At 38.1% G+C, this 21,925-nt stretch overlaps 1 protein-coding gene across 2 annotated transcripts in view; it reads right to left on the bottom strand.

Moving 5' to 3' along the window:
- Nucleotides 1-20,182, bottom strand: part of LOC139152167 (4-aminobutyrate aminotransferase, mitochondrial-like) — a 57,813-nt gene extending 37,631 nt beyond the window's left edge. Inside the window, exons 1-4 of one of the 2 annotated variants that reach the window (XM_070725287.1) lie at nt 20,001-20,182; nt 17,599-17,687; nt 16,109-16,141; nt 4,426-4,543 (exon numbers count right to left, since the gene is read on the bottom strand). In XM_070725287.1, coding sequence (XP_070581388.1) covers nt 4,426-4,543; nt 16,109-16,141; nt 17,599-17,687; nt 20,001-20,070 — 310 coding nt within the window. In that variant the 5' untranslated portion in view covers nt 20,071-20,182. Of the gene's footprint in view, nt 1-4,425; nt 4,544-16,108; nt 16,145-17,598; nt 17,688-20,000 lie in introns of both variants that reach the window. The other variant, XM_070725288.1, reaches the window with a different exon arrangement.
- Between the last annotated feature and the right edge of the window lie 1,743 nt (nt 20,183-21,925).

The raw sequence follows: 21,925 nt of genomic DNA, 5'->3' as shown, positions 1-21,925 counted from the left end.
GGGGATGTTTTAATTAATGCTATGAGTGCTATCATTTGAATGTAAACAGCACTTATTTCAGTTACAGATAGTGATATGCCTTCCACTGTGGGGGGGATTACAACATATGGAATTATCCTGGATCCAAATTTCTCATCAGTTCTTGTGTGTCTTACATGCAAAAGTTGCAAAAAATGGTTCGCAATGAAAAAATTTACCTCAGCTTTGTTTTCTGGATCAAATTTTCCTACAAATTGATATGAAACATGACAAAATTATGTTCACAGCCTTCAAAACTCTCTCACAACATATCCTGGGTTGGTGTAGGTCATTTAAGGTCACAAAACAAAATTACCTAAAATATACAAATTTGGGGGTTTCCCAACACTTTGAGCAGAAAATTTATCTAATAACATCCCTCGGGACTTTTGTACCAAATTACAAAGCTATCAGACAAGTAATTTTAAGAACAAGTTTTCTTGACCAAAATTGACAAAATTGTCTTAAAAATATAATTTGTATATTTCAGGACAATTTCCACATATCTAACTATTGTCATCTCTGGACATCTGTACACCAAATATAAAAGCTGTCTGTCCAGGGGCTTTATAAAAAAATACTTTTAAGATTTTTTGACCAAAATTGACAAAAATTGCCCCAAAACAGTAATATTTCCAATTTTGTCGTAATTTCAACAATTAGAAGGGTAACACCCTTGCAAACATCCAATCCAAATTTGAGAGCAATTGGGCTAGCGGTTTCAGAGAAGAAGAAATTTTACCAAAAAATTCAGCAAAACTAAAAAATTCAAGATATCTTCACGATATTCATTAAACTGATTTCGATCAACCTTAGGAACCTGTATACCAAATATCAAAGCTATCAGATAAGTAATTTTTCAATAAAAAATATTTTTGACCAAAAATTTGGAAAATTGCCCCAAAATCATGAATATGAAAATTTCAATTCAATTTGTATACACTTGACTGACGTCATCCTGAGGAACATGTATACCAACTTTCAAAGCAATCAGATGAGTGGTTTCAGAGAAAAACATTTTTTGACTAAAAAGTGAAAAAATTACCCTAAAAATAGAAACATGCAAATTTCATCCCAAATTTTAAACACCTACTTTAGAATGCCTAAAGGAACCTGCACACCAAGTTTCAACCCAATCTGACCAACGGTTACAGAGTTTTAGCAATTTGCAGGGTTTTTCCTTTTTTCCCTCATTTGCATATTTTGGCATTGACATATTCATTTGAACAAATTCACATCTCCATCCCTAGGTGCACCTCTACACCAAATACTAAGACAGTAGGTGCTGCGGTTCAGCTGTTTTTGACATGGACGGACATATATGCATACATACATACGTACATACATACATACATACATACACACATACAGACATGCAAATTGCATGCAAATGAACTGATTCAGCTTATACAATTACCTCACATAGGTATACCCAATGTGAGCTAAAAATGCTTGATGACTTTCAATGTTGTATCATTGTATCTTTAATGTATACATAGCAAGTTTCGTCAATTTTGGTCTAGTCAATACAAATTAATATCCCTAATTAGGGAAGTTCATTAAATATGCAAATCAAGAATGGCTGAAGTAAGTTTAATGACTTTCAATAATGTTGTTTTATAGTATCTTCAATATATGTAGCGAGATTCATCAACTTCGGTCGAGTCAATTCAAATACCACATATCTCTAATTAGTGAAGTTCATTAAATATGTAAATAAGGAATTGGCTGAAGTAAAACTGCTTATAATTTTCAATAATGTTATATCACAGTATCTTCAATGTACATAGCAAGTTTCATCAACTTTAGTCAAGTCAATTCAGATATATATATATCTAATTAGGAAAGTTTACTAAATAAGTATTTGGCTGATGAAGTAAAAATGCTTAATGACTTTCATCAATGTCATTACGGGAAGGCTCCATTAACTTAGGAATACCCTACTTCCCTAGAGGATCAATTTCACAGACCTGCCTTTCCTACAATGGCACTACAATAGCACCAGCTGGATTAGATAAACATAACAATGGAACATTCACACCTTGGGGATTAAAAGTCTTCTGTTTGTCACCCGAGTTGCTCAGACAAGGACTCGGGTTTCAGGTACCATGCAAGTTAATGCAGTCGTCCCCTAATGTTATATCATAGTATCTTTAATTTACATAGCAAGTTTCATCAATTTTGGTCAAGTCAATTCAAATAAATATCCCTAATTTCAAAATTTCATTAAATATGGAAATTAAGAGTTTGATGAAGTAAAAATGCTTGATGACTTTCAATAATTTTAAATCATAGTATCTTCAATATACATACCAAGTTTTGTCAATTTTGATAAAGTCAAATCAGATATATATCCCTAATTAGGAAAGTTCATTAAATATGCAAATTATCCATTATCTTTTATGTCACACCTTAATATCTTCACAGCTGATATATCTTGATGTGATCAACATTTGTAGCAAATCTCATCAAATTGTGTGCAGTCGTTGTCAATATATATGTTTTTTCTAAAAGCATTAATTATTCAAATGAGCAAAAAGTATGCAAGCCACACCCACCAAAAACAAATCAGTTCTTGCCATTTGCAAACTGAATCTATGTACCAGACTTGATTCTGATCTGATGAGCCGTTTTTGAGATATCGAGCACACAGATAGACGGACAGACAGATGGACAGACAGACACACAGACAGACAGACATCGCTGCGACATATGGTCACGTGTGTGAACACGTGAGCAAAAAATGGCCCTGGGTAAGTGAGTTTTACTGTCTCGGCCTTCTGACAAACATGCACAATTTGTAAGAAGCATTACAATGCCACAACAGGAGATATTGGAGAATGTAAACAAAATAGCAAGCTTCCCTGAACACAAGTTATTGTCAATGACATGGTCCTGTTTTAGTATGTTCTTATATATACCCAAAGACCAAGGTGGCGATATTTGTGACAAGTCTTATTATTGCCCTGTTGCTGTTGCAACAATGGCTTCTTAACTGCTGGAGAGGGTTTGGTTAAATTGCTCTATGGATTGCTTTTCTACTATGAACCATCAGTTTGGATTTAAACCAGAACATGGTTACTGATATTGCTATTTTGGTATTGAAGGAGATTTTGAGTTATTACATAGAGAGTCCAGAAAGAGGATAGGAAGCTACTACAAAGAACAAAAGAAATGCGAAGAAGCAACAAGCTTTCTAGTTTGGAATAATTATCAGCTGGGCGATAGCCGCTGCTCAACTTCCGGTAGTTCGCAGTGAAAAAACTTCATTGAACTTATATTCAGTATATAGTTGTTGTTCCGATTAAAGTCGAATTCCATAATGCTAAAGACTGATTTATTCCTAGACGCAACATCGAAACATTGCAATCCTTCTAAATGGGATTATATGGCATTAATAAACAAACAATGATTGAAGTTAAATTTTGCCACAGTTTAGTGCAACTTTGGCAATGTAGAGTCATATTCAAATCCAACGCTGAAGCTCTGGCAATCCCGAACGAACTGTGTCATATCATAGCTTCAAATCAATGTCTAATGTGCCGCCTGATCGCCATCTTTACTCTTTACTTTAATTTCATTGAAATTATGACTATCACCTATGATACACATACTTCTTGGTTGTATTTTCATGATAGGTGTATGTAGATTTTTGAAAGGTGTCATCATTAGCCTGTGGTAGGTAGTTGAGTAATAGATTAATGTAGGTCTATACTAGGTTACTAATAGGTGCTAGTTGTATCTCAGTATGTGTGTTGCAGATTTATGTCAGCATGTTAGTAGGTCTATCATAGGTCTGTAATAGGTACAAGGTAGGTGTCTGGGTAGGTGACTGACTAGTAGATTTCTGTAGGTATCATACCGGTAGTAGGTTGAAATCCTTTTTTTTCCAGGTGAGGCAAATGGTAGGTGTGCAAGAGATTTCTGTAGGTATCATTGAAATGACCTAATTTGCATCTCATAAATATTTGTTGAAATTACTTCTTATCGCCTTGATAGACCTACTTCTTAGCTTGCATTTGTAATAGGTGTAGGTAGATTTCAAGTACAGATATAAATCCATTGTTTCAATTGGAAATAAAGCTCCGTAAACCAAACTTCCACCTCTTTGACACCTCTGTAAAATAGCGCTATCACCTACTAAAAATAGTACTACTTTTTGTTAAGGGCTCACCCATAAGTGTAGTATGGTTTAAAAGGGTATAGCAACCATGCCGTTGTGGGTATGGAGCTGTTGTGCATAGAAAGGTTACACACCAGAGCCTCTGTCAATGTATATTCAAAATTTCAATAGCAAGCGTTTATTTCCCATTCTCATGAGTTCAAAACGTTTTTTACAGGGGTTTTATGCAAAATGAAACAAGTGTAATATGATACATATGAACAACCTGAACCATTTTTACATACCTAGAGGGACAGATGCTATCTGTGTCAAAACATCCAACATACAGTTCCCATCTGCATCAACTAAGTAATTGCCTTTACTCTTGTTATAGTCACAGAAAAACATCACATGACCAACATTCTGAAAATGAGGAAACTTGTGTCAGACTTGGTGCACATGTAGTCAATTAGAACAAGATAGACAAACAATGAGTCAAACCGGTATTGACATTTTTTTTAATTATGCAAAGTGTCTGATTTTGTATAACCACTGTGTATAAATATGGGCTATATGCACACAAAAGTTACCATCAGAAACTTTAAAATTACCGTATTCCTCTGATTCTAAAACCCCCTTTTCAGAACCAAAGGTGACAGAAATTGAACGTCGTAGTTAATTTGTGATAATTAAGGCAATGTTATGCAAATTTTATGCCAATGTTTTTCGATTCACGCGAGCGCTGCAGACAACTCATACTTTGTGATATCAACTCAGGGCCATGCTGCGTCAAAACTGGCAGTAGAATCTGTCCAGTATAAATTAATGGCGACTAGTTTTGAAATTTAGCGTATTTGCCATACCCTCTTTTGCTAAACAATACGATAGCAATAAATCTTCGTATTTCGTGCATAGATAATCACCACGATACTTCATTGCATTAAGTACGCTCCCCAGCAGCAGCCAGCTAGCTCCCCATAGCATGGCCGCAAAGGTCAGACAATGAGTAAAGGGAAAGTCCCTAAAGTTCCGCTGGCTGTGATTGGTCAATTCACGCAATAGGTCAAAGGTGTCAGTGCATGAGGTCAGGGTAAAATTCTGTTCAGCACATGCATACAGTGAGGTGGTGTCAGTCCGATGTTTTCTATTTACGATTTTCAATTAGCGTATTCCTTAAAATAAATGATCAATTACGCGTTGTGAGTTTTATTATTTTGCTCCCACGGTAGTTTAAAAAAGTCCAACCGTACCTCGAAACTAAATGTGATCTTACGAACAGGCAGGCGCTAGGCTCGAACTGATAAAGTGCTGAAGCATCGGCTAGCCAAGCTACGCCAATCTGCTTACAATTTGATGAATTATATTTTTGGCAATTAATCTTTGAAGTTTTTTTTACTTGTATCGATGAACGAAATGTCTCTTGATGTGGAATTCAGTCATCTATAATCAACTGTTCTGAATATGGTACGAACATGCACGTTTTTGTTCTAACTGTAAGTGTGTAGGGCCACTTATGAAGTTGGGTATTTTTCCCTGGCAAGACTACGAAAGCATGCATAATCTTGAAAATCTGTTACACTATCGCCTACTCATAATTTGCCGGGACTAGTTCAGGAAAAGGACATACACAAGCAAGAAATGCTGTTCAAACAATAAATACATTTATTACATGAGAAAAACTAGTACAAAATTGATAAAACATTAACGAAAGAAATCCAAAGAATTTTCAGTTCAAGCACGGAAGAAACTTCGGATGTTGCGTTTGTTGATACAATTGCCTTCTTCATCGAAGTCAAATCCGTCGAAGTCTATATCGTCTTCCCCCTCGTCATCAAACACGTGTCCTACGGCTTCATTTGATAAGTTGTCATCGAGTACCGGAATCTCCTCAGAAATCATGTTGTCTTCAGTTCCATCGAGTGCATTCGCGATACCCGTGGAAATGAATGATTTTTCACCACTTGAAATGAGCAAATCGTATTTGATCGACACGTTCAAAAACCCGACTATCGTAATGTTCATGTTATGGTAGCCAAATGGCATCGAAATATTCGATTCCTACTTGATCAAGATGTTCAAAAATCTGCTTATTTTGACGGTAGCAAAATGACAGTGACGAAAAAGACGGCATTGTACTATATCGAGACGCTAAAAAATCCAACTCTTTTAATGTTCATTTACGTAGCGAAATTCAAGTGGAATTTTATCGCCAGGAACGATAGAACCGTTCCCGACTGACATGTTCCAACACCAAACTATAGTGTGCGTGTTTTGAGGTTTGATACTACACTTTGGCACTTGTTTGTAACTTTGATAAGCAGCGTAGGTGTCACGGATATCCTTATTACATGACAATGGCTCTATTGTTCCAGTCAGAATTTGGGTGTACCCCCCCTGGGGGGGTGTTATAAACAAACTAACGGCCAATTACGAATCGATAAAATAATCCTGGGGGCGTTATAAACGGGCGGGGTTTTAGAATCGGAGGAATACGGTAAGCACAAAGTGACTACAACAAGTCTACCTTATTGTTGCTGTGTCATTTTCATATAGCCCAAGTTGTCAACTTATCAAATTCAAAAACTGCATAAATTAACTTCTACTACATAGTTCGGTTGGGGCACAGGGTGTTGTCTGAATGTCCGTCCCCAGGGGTGGGTAGGTGTTTCGTTGTATTGCTAATAAAGATATATTCTACCAACCTTTGGTGTTTTGGTCTTAAACTTAGCACTGCCCTTGACAATCTTGCGTTAACGTTTTATCAACATGCTGTATCTATTATCTGATGAGTTTGAGTGCCTAATTGGCCAAAGTAAGCAAGGGTAAATTACTAAGATGTGGACGCTGTCACCAGATTATCACCGGATTAAATTTGACAAAGTCAACAACGAACGCGCCAGTAAGGTATAACTGAAGAAAGGGCTGAAACTCTCAAAAGCCATGTTCACAGAAATCTACTTTACAATAAACATTTCCTAATTTTTCGAACGTCAACAGTTTTCTGACATGTTTAAACGGGGACAGGCCAATTTATGCCTTCGTCGGTTGCTTCTATGAGCAATAGAACACTAATCGAAGTGGTGGAGTCAGTGTCCCGATGTGGTCCGTCAGACCGGAAGCCGGAACTAGAAACCTTTGACCTTAGAAATGTTTAGTTTAAGCACATGAGGTAAACAAATTAGCCAACATGCTTTGGGATCGAAGGTTGGATCGAGGGTCAAGCTCATCGGTGTTTATAAACACGGACATGACAATCTGTGTGGTTTTGACTACAGCCGGTCATCGTTTGGGGGAAGAAACTCGCCGCTTGTTACATAAAAACTGACTAGTCGGCAAAAGTATTTTCATGCCTTTTATAGGCCTATGCTTATTCGTTTCAAGACGAGATGAAAGCTGCGAAGACACATTGGAAGCATAGTAATACTCAACCAGGTTGATCTATACGTTGGGGAGATATTGATGTCACGGTCTTGTCGAACGAAAACGGGGATGTTTAGGCCACAGCAAAGACGATAAATCAGTCAGCTAAATAAAACGAATTTTTTTGGACACCATATCTTTTTATGTCAGTTTTTGAACCCGCGTGAAACCCTGCGTAACACTGTAATAACTATATATAATCAAAACCTTTTGGACATATCTTTTTATGTCAACGTTTGGACACGCTTTAGAAATGCATGATATAGCATACTGTATATGTCTGACTGTCGGGGAAACACTTCTTGCGCCACTGTCGTACTCAGTCGCGCGATCACGGTGTCTTTCCCGTCTTTCCCTCGCACATCCGCTTTCCCAATTTTTTTTGTCTAAAAAAACCGCAGCTTTACAGTTAAGGATGTTCGACTTCGAAGTTTATGCAATCCATCATCATATGGCCACTGGCTCGCCTTTACATGTTATGTGGGACTTTGCTCGGAGTTCACTACAATTTGACGTAGGCTTCGTCGACTGATAGAATGGAATAACAGAGATGTGTACATCGGACACAAATGCGAATGCACCGTTTTTTGCGCCTCCGTCGGACTCAGTTGCTGTGTCTTTCCCTTGCACGTCAGCTTTCTCGAAAATGTGTTTTGTATAAAAACAACTTTACAGTGAAGGATGTGATCCCTCGAAGTTACTAATACACTTGTCGATTTGATATGCGAAGACACACTGACGACCAGTTATTTATTAGTTCTCAAACCTGGTGAAAATCAGTCCGCGACACTAATCGATTATATGTCTTTTGGAGAACGTCCTAAGAACCTGACATGACCCTTGTTTGATGCGTTAGGTAGTTGAGTATAAGGATTGATAAAATAATGTATCAAAATATACACAGATTAACGCGACTGCACTATCATATTCTTGGCAGCTCAATGACGTTTATGGCCGAGAGGGCGGGAGTCTCAGACCCAAGGGAGCATAAGCAGTATGCAGTACATTGCATGCTTTCCATGCAAAATCCGGCTTTGACTAATGTTCCCGTCCTGTTTCCGAGCATAACTTTCGAGCTGCGTAGCTAATAATGTTGAGGACAAGATATCCGAATCGTTCGTGTTCGAAATGCTACTTCATTTGCAGAGAGAACATTCGACCTTCTTCTTTGTGTTTTAACTTAGCACATTGGGTCAATTGAAAAATTCAGAGCAAACTATCGCGGTGTATAAAATCTGCAGGCACGTAGTCACCAACCCACAACACCGCTCGTACTGCAGAGCACACAATCGGTCGTATGCAAAACATGTCTTTTTTGTTACTTGAAAAAGAAGACTAATACAAAAGTGTACGTATTGCAAGAACGCAGTTGATAAACTGGACAAGTTGAAGGCGAGCTCGAACGTCGAGTTAATAAAGTCTTTTCCGTTCTTGTTCTCGACTAACACGGAATTTTTCAATATACCCGTGAAGTCTGATTCAGTTCGATGCGGTGTTAGGCACGTCGACCAAGGTGGTTTTTGTCGGCCAGCAGGAAGAGTATAAACACATCTCCGATACGTTACCAAGGTGTGTTCAACACATACCACGCATTCCTGGGAGGTCCTCCTTTCCGACCTGTTCGTTTACAAATGAATATTCAAGTTTGTTTTGCCTTCTGTTTGTTTCTGAATACATGAATATAAAGTGTCCACTAGTTTTACGGACCACCTCTGGACAGGCTTTTGAGAGTTTCAGCCCTTTCTTCAGTTATACCTTACTGGCGCGTTCGTTGTTGACTTTGTCAAATTTAATCCGGTGATAATCTGGTGACAGCGTCCACAGCTTAGTAATTTACCCTTGCTTACTTTGGCCAATTAGGCACTCAAACTCATCAGATAATAGATACAGCATGTTGATAAAACGTTAACGCAAGATTGTCAAGGGCAGTGCTAAGTTTAAGACCAAAACACCAAAGGTTGGTAGAATATATCTTTATTAGCAATACAACGAAACACCTACCCACCCCTGGGGACGTACATTTAGACAACACCCTTCGGTTGGGGCAAGGAACTCCCATAATATTTCACTCTGCAAATGTGGTGTTTAAGGTAGTTTGTGCCTCAACAATGAAAGACTAAAGCAAACATTCGAAAATTCTCTTTCGAAATCAAGAATAACAAGTCATCGTTGATGACACAGTCCCCACTTGTTAATGGGTACTTTGATTACAGGTCCTCAGAGAGGATAGAGACCTCTTCATTAGGTCTGTGATAAAAATATTTTTGAATAAATTCACTTGATACATGTCTGAGCTGTAGTTCAGCACATGAAAAAATCGTAACAAAATGGCCACACGGCGGCCATATTGGATCGTATCACAAAACAAATTGATGTGCATAGCTATGACATTGGTCAATGTCCTTGTACCAACTTTGAATAAAATCGGTTGAAACATGTCTGAGTTATGGCTCTGTACATGAAAAAATCGTAATAAAATGGCCGCCTAGCAGCCATATTGGATCGTATCACAAAACAAATTGACGTGCATATGTATGACATAGGTCAATGTCCTTGTAACAAGTTTGAATAAAATCGGTTGAGATATGCCTGAGTTATGGCTCTGTACATGAAAAAAATCAAAACAAAATGGCCGTAAGGCAGCCATATTGGATTGTATCACAAAACAAATTGGTGTGCATATCTATGTCATTGGTCAATGTCCTTGTACCAACTTTGAATAAAATCGGTTGAAACATGCCTGAGTAATGGCTCTATACATGAAAAAATCGTAATAAAATGGCCACATGGCACCCATATTTGATTGTATCACAAAACAAATCAACATGCATCTGTATGACATATGAAGTAATCCTTGTACCAAGTTTGAATGAAATCGCTCCTGGCATCTCTGAGATATCTGCGTGAACGGATGGACGCACGCATGCACGCACGCACGCACGCACGGACCCATGCACGCACGGACATGACCAACCTATAAGTCCCCCCTGGATGGTGTCCGTGGGGACTCAAAACATCTGCACAAAGTTTCATCAGATTTGGTACAGTTGTACCAGAAACAGCGCTCTAATCTCGAATTATGCAAATTAGACCTAATTATGCATGCCACACCAATATTAATAGACCTGCATATGTATGCCATAGTGTAGTATCCTTGTACCAAGTTTAAAAAGAATTGGCACAGGAATATCTCAGATATCTGCATTCATGAGCCCCTATGCATGGACACAGCATTAATATTAATTTCATCCTGGAACGCCTGTGGATCATACCTGGGGACCCTGTGGATGGATATCAAATACAGGAAAGAAAACGGCCGTCACACAGCCATTTATGATCGAATCATTACAAAAATCGGCGTGCATATATATGTGATAGGGATTAATATAGGTACAAACTTTCAATGCAATCGCGCCCGGCATCGCTGAGAAATTTACGTGAACGAACGCACAGTTGTAAAATATAGGAAACAAAATGGCCGCCACGCTAGCCATTTTAGACCGGATCAAAACAAAAATCAATGTGCATATGTATAACATATAGAGTAATTTATGTAACAAGTTTGAATGGAATCGCTCCTAGCATCACTGAAAAATTTGCGTGAACATACGCACCGACATCAAATACACGAAACAAAATGGCTGCCAGACGGCCGTATTGAATCGGATCGTATAATAAATGGACGTGCATATGTATGGCATAGGTGATAATCCTTGTACCAAGTTTGAATGAAATCGCTCAAGGCGTCTCTGAGATATCTGCGTGAACGGACGGACCGACGGACGCATGCACGGACGCACGCACGCACACAGGCATGGACGGACATGACCAAACCTATAAGTCCCCCCGGACGGTGTCCATGGGGACTAAAAATTGGAGGTTATTGAGCAAATTTTCAATTACCCAATATTAAAGCAATAATATACCCCCGTTCTGACCCATTATTTTATATTTGGCAATGCAAGTGGATTTGTAGATGTAGAAAATGAATATGAAAGAAAACGTAAACTGACTTTCAAGACAGTGAAAACTGTCTGAATGATTGGCCCTGATCTGTATACTACATACATTTACACTGTACCATACATGCACGTCTAACAAGCAAAAAAGAGCAGTACATTAATGGTTCAATTTGGAAATAATCAGTCATTGTTGATGACACTGTCCCCACTTGTTAATGGGTACTTTGATTACAAGTTCTTGGAGAGGATAGTCCTGTTCATTAGTTGGGTATGTTATTTACAATAAGTTCAATAGTGGTGAAAAAGCAAAACCAATGTGGGCTGCCACCTTAATTACAAAAAGTCATTACGTACGTCAATAATTAATCAACAGGATGTTGCCAAACATTTTTGAATTCTATTGTAACACTGAAAGATTATCACCTGTACCACATTTAACAAGTCATCGTTGATGACACAGTCCCCACTTGTTAATGGGTACTTTGATTGCAGGTCCTCAGAGAGGATAGAATCCTCTTCATTAGGTCTGTGATAAAAATACTTTTGAATAAATTCGCTTGATACATGTCTGAGTTGTAGTTCAGGACATGAAAAAATCGTAATAAAATGGCCACACGGTGGCCATATTGGATCGTATCACAAAACAAATAAATGTGCATATGTATGACATAGGTCAATGTCCTTGTAGCAAATTTGATTAACCCTTAAAACGCCATGCCCGTATATATCCGTACACGCCCAACTCACGCTCAGCGCCATGCAAAGTTTGGAACTTGATTTCCCGCGTTTAACAGGTCACCTGACAAATAAATCCATTCCTTACCCTTTGAACCCACTTCAGGTCCATATAAGGACTAAAATAATGACATCATCAGTTGTAGCTACGGCAATTTCCAGTAATTTGAGCGACCTTTCGAGGAAATCGGGTCGACTATTTTTACCGTGAATATCTAATCAGATCTGGTCGCTGACTTCGCCGAAGTGAGAGACATTCTGAACGCTTTTTCCTGCTGTACATCCTAAAGACGATCGTTTGTGAAAAGTTACTGGCCATTTCTTTATAGAAATGACATATTTTGGTATTTTTTGAGGATAATCTCTGAGAAAATGAAGACTTTTTTTGATCGGCCGAACGTGATTTTGAAGTTGAACAGCGGCTTGAATGGCGTCACCTGTAGCATCGCATTGACCAGCCTCTCTGAAAGCTCAAGTTTGAATATGTCAGTTCGGTTTTCTAGGCTGAAAACACTAATGATGAAGAAATTTGAAAGGATTTTCACGAAATCTTAATTTAATATGTGATTTTGGAGCGATCAGGTCTGTTTATGTCAAGTAAACTTTGGTATCGCGGCATTCTTCACCGTGTATCGAGACGGCCAAGATGGCCGCCGATCACGGGTTTGTGTGTACAAAACGTACAACACGGCACGTTCCGAACTGTTGATCTCGCGTCATATTCCTACGTCTATAACATATTCTTTTGTCGAAATATACCCGATATGTAATTATTTATATCATATCTATTGGTTTCTGTTCATTTACTGGCGAATTATGTTGCGTGCTCGTCAAAATACGTGATCAAACTTTCGTATGTGTTCACATTGACTGTCATGATTTACGGAGACGTCGCGATCAAACGTCAGGGCCATGTACGGTTATCGAAAGCGTTCAGAGGCGAATGTCCTTCTTATTGTACCTCAAACTTATTTTATTTAGTTCTTGAATCGAATTTATTTTCTCAGAAGTTCAGGTAGTGCGTTTTTGTGGTGAAATTTTTCGTCGTTTGCCAATCACAGGGTAGCTAATAACGTAGCTGAATACAGGCTCTGATTTGAATTGCCTTGTAAGATGGCAGCTTGTTCATGATATCAATCAAATAAGTTGTTTGTGTTTACTTGTAATGCCAAAATCTTTCAAACATATCCTCTCTAACTTTAATGGCAACATTCATTCCAGAACAACAACAACTGAATTATATCTGATAGCAATCAGAATCCAAATAAAAAATAAAAAGAAAGATTTTTCCTGGTTACATGGTTTCACCTTTCGATGCAGAAAGAAATAAACAAACAAACAAACAAATAAATAAATAAACAACAAATGAATAAAAGATGTTGTTTACAAAATTTAATCATGTTGCTGATTAAAATTGTGTCTTGAGCTATATTTCACTTGTGTTATATGCTTTTGTGTAGCTGTGTTGAAGGGTATGTGGTATTTGTATTATTGACAAATATCAACAATTGTTTGTTTGTTTATTATTTACATTTGATAAGTTCCGCTGCTGAAAATTTTCACCAAAATATGTGTCTTTTCATGACATTTAAAATGTGTAAAAGTTTGCAGGTTTTTGGACTATAAGATCTATTTTTAGAGTCTTTTATTCATTTTCAATACATTTTGAACCAAAAATGTGCATTTAAGCCCATTTTCCCACCCCCCATTTGCTAAACCAAACATGGAAAGACTTCTCGAAGCTTCTCCATTTCCTGATCTTGGAAATTCATAGTGGTTTGGCTGGGCTTCCAATCACAGGAAACACACTGTACCTGTCTAAAGAAGTGTAACATGTCAAGTTTATTGGTTCAAAAAGTTCTCGGCATGGGAGGCTATATTGCATGAAAGTCTATGGCGTCTTAAGGGTTAAAATCGGTTGAAACATGCCTTAGTAATGGCTCTGTACATGAAAAAATCATAACAAAATGGCCGCACGGCGGCGATATTGGATCGTATCACAAAAAAAATTGACGTGCATATCTATGACATTCGGGTCAATGTCCTTGTACCAACTTTGAATAAAATCAGTTGAAACATGCCTGAGTTATGGCTCTGTACATGAAAAAATCGTAATAAAATGGCCGCCTGGCAGCCATATTGGATTGCATCACAAAACAAATCGACGTGCATCTGTATGACATATGAAGTAATCCTTGTACCAAGTTTGAATGAAATCGCTCCAGGCATCTCTGAGATATCTGCGTGAACGGACGGACGGACGCACGCACGCACACACGCACGGACATAACCAAACCTATAAGTCCCCCCGGACGATATCCGTGGGGACTAATAACCACTAAGTGTCAATGAATTGTATGGTATCACAGCACTGTGAGATCAAGTATGTATCAAGTTTTATCAAATGAAGTATTTCTGGACATATCACTCTAATTAGGAAAGTTCGTTCATGAAATATGAAAATTAAAAATTGATTAACATGACACTGCTAAGTGTCTTTATTCAATGTTAAAGCAATGTGAGCTCTACATCTGTACCAAGTTTCATGAAATTTGATGAACCATTTCTTGACATTACGAAAATTCATTAAATATGCAAATCACCAGTTAATTAACATGATACTACTACATATCTATGCACACCATTAAACTACCAAAAGATCAACATCTGTGCCAGGTTTAATCAAATTTTATGTGGCATTTCTAGACATATAATACTAATACAGATCACTATTGGTGGCTGTAAAATTTGTTACCCGCTATGTTTGTTTAGATTTAATCCTGCAGCTCCAGAAAGGAAAACAGAGTTTGGCTTAGGAAGTTCCCTTGGTATACTGCTGTATCCCTAGCTAAATTGGTAAATAATTACCAACTTGCCCCACCGAAGAATAATGGCCTCAACTGTAAGTCCCAGAAGGACTGCATCTGCGGGGACTAATAAGACAGCCTCTTCCACCATAGTCTGGTTCCCTGACCCATTTTCCCCGGTAGAGGGCGTGGGGAAAAATAGGGACAGGTACTGGGTAGCCATCTTGAACAGAATTTTGTTCAAGATAGCGGATGTTAGTCACCTGACAGAACATGCTACAAAAAATATGGCTGCTACCATGACAACGCCGGTCAAAATTCGACTGGATCAGAATTATAGTGTTCGAACACTGGTATCCAAACCAAAAACATTGGCACACGAGACGGGAAACATAAACTGAAAGGATTAATCCAGAAGTACGGGCAAATAGAGGTGATTGAAGGCTGGCTGTGATATCGCAGCAGTACTTGTGGCATGTATCGAACGTACTAGGGTCATTGAGGTCATCGCCGACTGTGGTGTGACCCCAATGACCCAAGCACATTCGATACACACCACAAGTACTGCTACGATATCACAGCTAATTGAAAGCAAACTTTGTTGGAACTGTGAATGATGATTGATTTCGATGGATAGAATGGTGTCCGAATTTCGTGAAAAATGCCAGGCATCATGTCGACATTCTAAAAGTATCAAGAGGTGTGCTAAATCACAGTGGCTAAATCATGGAGGTAGAAAGTCTTTCTTTCTACCTCCACGGCTTTGTGGTACAAACAAGAAGTTGGTGTCAAGTGAGCCTGAAAGTGCGAAACCCAAGAAACATGAGAAAAAGTTACACGTGTTACTTTCATCCAATCACAGCTTGTTTTATTTTAACCCAATAGCGTCCATATTTACATTTGCCGGTACCTGACCCTATTTTTCCCCATGCTCTCTACCGGGGAAAATGGGTCAGGGAACCAGACTACTTCAACCATTCTAAATGCATCTAGCATTTAACGGAGGAGTAGAGCAATTAATCACATCGTCTTGAGTGTCTATCACTTTATGTGTGTACACTCACCTTTGTGATGTCGTTATATTGCTGTTGAAGTTCCTACTTGAACAAGAAGAGAAAACAGAATATTAATCACTGCTTTACATTTTTTATGTATATCCTGTACGTCATATCGGACATTAATCATGGCCAAAACATTGCTTTATTATTGTACGGTGTAGGCCAGGGCAGTCATAATTGAATTGGGCAAACACCAAATACATGTACATATTTTTGAATGATAAGTTGCAGACAGATTGGCAAACTTGAATACACAGCTACAGTGAACCGTTTATGGTGGGTTCTTCACTTTAAAACTCAATGCATTATCACTGTTCCTTAATCAAAGTAAAACTTAAGTTGCCCACGCGGCAATAGCTTAAAAACGGAATAATAAATGCAAGATACTGGTTTCAATAACAAACTGTCACTAGAAAAAACTGTTACAAAGAAAGATTATTTGTGTACCCATGGTATAAAACTTCATGATAGTGTATGGTGCCGGGTCATTGACATGATATATTATTACAACAACAACAATTTTGATGATCAAATGAGAACTTTATTTTCAGATTTAAAATATTGCAGGATAAAACTTATTAGAAACATACCATAACACACACACACACACACACACACACACAGATACACACACAGATGGACAGACATATTACAGACATACAGACTAACACACGCAAACCTGCTACATAGGCCCACTTTGGTGGGCCAAAAACTTGTAACATTCCTAATTGTAAGGATACCTCAGCCAATGCATCATTTTCCTAATACATTTATCTATTATTATGGAGGACCATGAGTACCAGAATTCAAAGTGCTGGGTATCATGGATTTTGGGCAAGTTAGACCCTTATATAATTAGGGTGTCAAATAGGAATCCCGCAATCCATGTCCAACCTGTTAAATACTGGAAGGAGGATTTAGTTCCACATTGGGGAACCTATCCCTGATCTTAAGGTGCCTATTACAGCAATACCGGTATAACAAGTAATTTTAGCAAGTCTTTATCAAAAGTAACAAATTCTAAAATTCTTTGACTTTTTCTATATGAAATCCCTTCAAACAGACTGTTCTAACCCATGATCTTCAAGCACACTCCATTGAATAGTTTTCATGACTCTGTAACATGTTATGCTAGTTCATCAAGCAGAAAGGAATTAAGGCAGAACAACAGATACTGTAGGAATCAATTAAACAAAGTTAGCAGAAATCGAACAACACATTTCAAACAGTGCACACTTACACACTTCACTAACCTGACTTCACCCACAGGGCCCGATGAAACTCTACAGGAATTCAATACATATTATCATCAAAGCATACTCAGTAGTAGCTGCAGTGATGTTGGCCATAGTTTTCTTGACATATAAGAGTGGACTAAGGTAAAATTGTATACTTTTCTTTGCCACACACAAATATGTGTGTGGTGAAAACCATGGTCTTCAAATTGCAGTACCTGTATTTCAAAAGCAAATCCTTCAAATCACAAAGTACTCCACCTTTGATTTAGGTCCTGGTACTTGTGTCTTCATCATTGGTCCATCATATTCACCGGGGAAGAGTTTCGTCACTTGTGAAACATTTCTAACTGGAAATTCAAATAAACAATGTTGTGTAAATAATCTGAATTTACAGTACCGGTAGTTCTGTGAATAATACAAATATATGGTACATAATTACTTCAATGCAGACATGTTTTTTTCCACCTATCAGATAACCTCCAATTGTCAAATTCATATGACACCAGATATGACAAGATATGTTTCAGTACAATGTATGTATTGAAGTTGCCTGTAAAGTGACTTTTCCCTAGCATTTATTGCCACAAATTTTCAACTTAATCAACATCAGGAAAAACATTCATTGTAGATTATTTTGACAAGTCATCATTGATGACAGTCCCCACTTGTTAATTGGGACTCTGATTACAAGTCCTCAGAGGGCGAGGATAGAGTCCTGTTTGTAGTTTGGTATGTGATTAAATATACCGGTACTGCTATATAGATAGGGCTTAATGGCTGAGAATGAGTTGGTGGTGGTGAAAACAAAAGCCAATCTGGGCTGCCACCCTAGTTACAAAAAGGTTATCAGTTAGTAATTGTAGTAATTAATCAACAGGATGTTGCCAAACATTTCTCCATCCTATTATAACACTGACAGATTATCACCTAGACCATATTTCATAAACTTTGATGCAGTGTTTCTAGACATTCACCTTAAAAACAAAAAGTCATTATGTATGCAAATTAGCAATTAATTTAAATGATTTCCTAAGTGTCACTGAATTGTATCACAGTACTGAGAGATAAACAACTCTTCCAAGTTTCATCAAATTTGATACAGTATATCTCAACGCATCACTCTAATTAGGAAAGTTCATTGAAAATGCAAACTGAAAATTTATTAACATGTCACCCATAAACATCTTTTTTCACTTTTTTTCACACAGACAGACACACAGACAGACATCGCTGTGACATATGCTCATGTGTGTGAACTCGTGAGTACAAAAGAGGTACAGAAAGGGAGAGAGGTCATACAGGAAGCACAATTGTACTATAAACCTTTACGCAGGTATCCCACAATGCAATGCTGGCTGTACTAAACATAGTGTACACACAGCAACAAGCATACTGATTTTGTGTCGTACAATGGTTTGTATACTAGAATGACAGGAATTTGCAATGCCAAAAATGTCTATTGCATTTTTGATCCGTCAGTGATGAAAATGTGTAGGGCAGGTGTAAACTGCCATATTAGCATACCCGGCGTTTACCATACGACCTGACGACTGAGAAGTTCTATGAGCTATGAGTAAAAGTACGCTTTGAATACCCACAGTCCCTCTATCCACAGGTCTGGAAACGCCTATTGTAAAAGGTGTCAATCACCTAGACTGCACAGCCAAACCGGCGCCATGAGCTGCGATCACGTGATACCAGTGTATCACTTTGCTTTGACCTCTCTATCAAGACGTTTGTCCGGTATGCTTTTCTCGAATCTTCACTATTTTTGGCTCTGCATGTTGCCAACACAGTTTTTTTCAAAGCAATATTTCTCATCAAAGATGACAAGGACATTCCCTCATACCATATATTTTCAAAAAGCAGAGACTCTAAAGTTTAGTATAGTAGCAGTAATTTACTCGAAGGATGAAGTGGGTGTATATTTGGGATAAAAAACCTCAATTTTAGTATTGATGATAAACATTTAAGTCTAAAACTTGACACTATTTTCTGAAATATAATATTTTACTTGAAAGAAGAGTATAAGTAGAAAAAACGACTGTTTTATTTGGCATTATCTATCCTCATTCTAAAATGGTAAGGGTTGAACAGTGTCAGTGTCCTTTGTAAGATGTCGAATCATTTGTTTGTTCATTATCATAGTGTCACAAACAATTAACACGGTCCCTCCCCAGTTGAATGAATTAACTCGCTGAAAAGTTTCTTTGAATTGATTTGATTTGCATGCAAAAGAATTGCATTAAACATCAACAGCATTTGTCTTTTTATTTCTCTGATGTGATATGTGATGCTGGATAAGGGCTGTGCGTGACCCAAGTTGACCCATTGCTGAACAATAAGCGAAACAAACAAATCTGGGGCTGGCGCAGCGCGTTGACAAAAACATCAGCAAGGCAGCGAAGAAAAAAAAAACCGTTTGCGTCGGTGCCAATATCTCACCATGGATGTACAAAAGTAGATGGTCTTACTGCCTCCATGATCTTACAAAGCTCAAACCAGGTTTTGAACTGAATATTTATAATCAGATCAGTCACTTGTGATAAGGTTAACGTTTGGCGGATAGTCGCCGTGGCACCACTTTTTCTGTACAAGCAACATGCATACGCCTGACCAGGAGCGACTGTTGTGTTGTTTAAATATGATTATGAACTTACCGTTGCGACCAAACGCAGCAAAGTTGCGGCGGAGATGCTTGCAAAATGAACCGATTTTAACAGCAGTCATGTTGATCACAATAACCCCCTCTGCAACGTAGTTTTGAAGTGGAGTGTGTCTTTTCGACCCCTGTTCGTCTAGTCTGCGCGCGACGTCTTCGGAGTCAGAAAAACAGGAGGTGGGCAAAGGGTGTAGTAAGGGGGGGGGGTGTGCATGTGGATACAAGTGCTGAAAGACTTAACCGTTTCACTGCGCACGCCACACGGGACGCCCTATGCATGCACCTGTACAGGTGCATGCATGCATGGGGCACAGGTAGACATGCCCAAGGCTTTTATTTTGTTCTAAGAGTGTTTAGCAATAAAACGATTGATTTTAGATCGGCAACGGCATTGGGTAAGGTGCGAGTGTCAGGCCCCTGATTCTGTCTACTGTGCTACTTAGTCGCTTGTGCATAGTGAACGCCCCCACTGACGTAGGCCTACTAGAAAACTTATGCGTTCGCCATGTACGTTTAGGCTAATATACCACAGTGACTGCGGAAATGTCATCCTCAGATACTACATGTACGGCTTACCCTATAGCGTGTTTCCCTGAACACGCTAATTCGCCAAACGCGTCCAGAACTGAATTCAAAGGGACGAAATTATTTTTCAGTTTCATATTCAGATTCCCATCGAATATCAATCTTTTATGTGTCTGTTATTAAATATTGTTGAGGGTTAAATAGTTTGCCTAGAGATCATATTCTTAAAAGGGCCTAGAAAACATGATAAATAACCCTTGGGCTAATTTTATCCATTGTAATTTGGGAAGTTACATTCATCATGACATCTTAACAGGAAAACAAGGAAAAGTGAATATTTGAATACGTAAAGTGATACATAGAAAAATGGAGGTGGTAACACATTGCGTCCATACAAACTTTCAAACTTGATTTTATTTTGAAAAAATACCTTACGTAATTATTTTTCATATTTTGTACTCTTCACAGAGCTTTATCAATAGTAGCAATGGATTGGGTAGGAAAAGCAATGGATTGGGTAGGAAAAGCAAGCCCAAATTACCTTTGAATTATAGACTATGTTTCATAGTAATGAAATACATGGGGAGCTTTATTTGTTATTCTATGTACAAAGTATATCACTGAATCAGTAGCCTAGAATCCTATTCGTCCGCTTGCCTCCGTACCTCCGACGCGCTCCCCCGGAGGCAAGCGGACTAATAGGATTCTAGGCTACTGAATCAGTGATATTGTTCCGGAAAAGAGGAGTAGATTATTGCAGTTGTTCATGAGTTACACAAAAGGAAAAGGCCCTTAAAAAGATTAAGCATAATTTTCTAGATCTTGCTGTAGGCCTATTGTTGAAGAACACTGAGATTTTTTTCCTGACCCTCCAGTATCCAGTATCCATACCAGACTCACTGTTTGTATGAGTTGAGAATTTCAATCAATCAATCAATCTTTATTATACTCAACTCACACTATCTAGCAGAGAGTCTGGTATGGATACTGGATACTGGAGGGTCAGGAAAAAAATCTCAGTGTTCTTCAAAAATACATATATGTACATGGTACATTCCAAAATTGGACAAAGTACAAAACTGAACACTTTCAAGAGGACAACAAATGTATCCAAGTTGTACAATAAACAACCTATTTAACAGTGGGAAGGCTATACTGGAGAGTCAGCACAAATCAGTGTTCTTCAAGAATATAGTAAGATCTAGAAAATTATACTCCATATCCCTTTTAAGGGTCGTTTCCTTTTGTGTGACACTGGAAAAAGTGGAGTAATCTATTCCACTTTCCTGGAACAATAAAACTCGTTCAGTGATAAACTTTTTACATGAGAATAATAAATGAAACTCATCATCTATTTCGTTGCTATCACATCTGAGACAAAGTCTGTCTTTTAAAGGT

Source organism: Ptychodera flava, chromosome 15 (assembly GCF_041260155.1).
Source record: "Ptychodera flava strain L36383 chromosome 15, AS_Pfla_20210202, whole genome shotgun sequence".
Taxonomy (NCBI): Eukaryota; Metazoa; Hemichordata; class Enteropneusta; family Ptychoderidae; genus Ptychodera; species Ptychodera flava.
The sequence above is the reverse complement of the archived record's forward strand: the minus strand, read 5'-3'. Positions and strand labels throughout refer to the sequence as shown.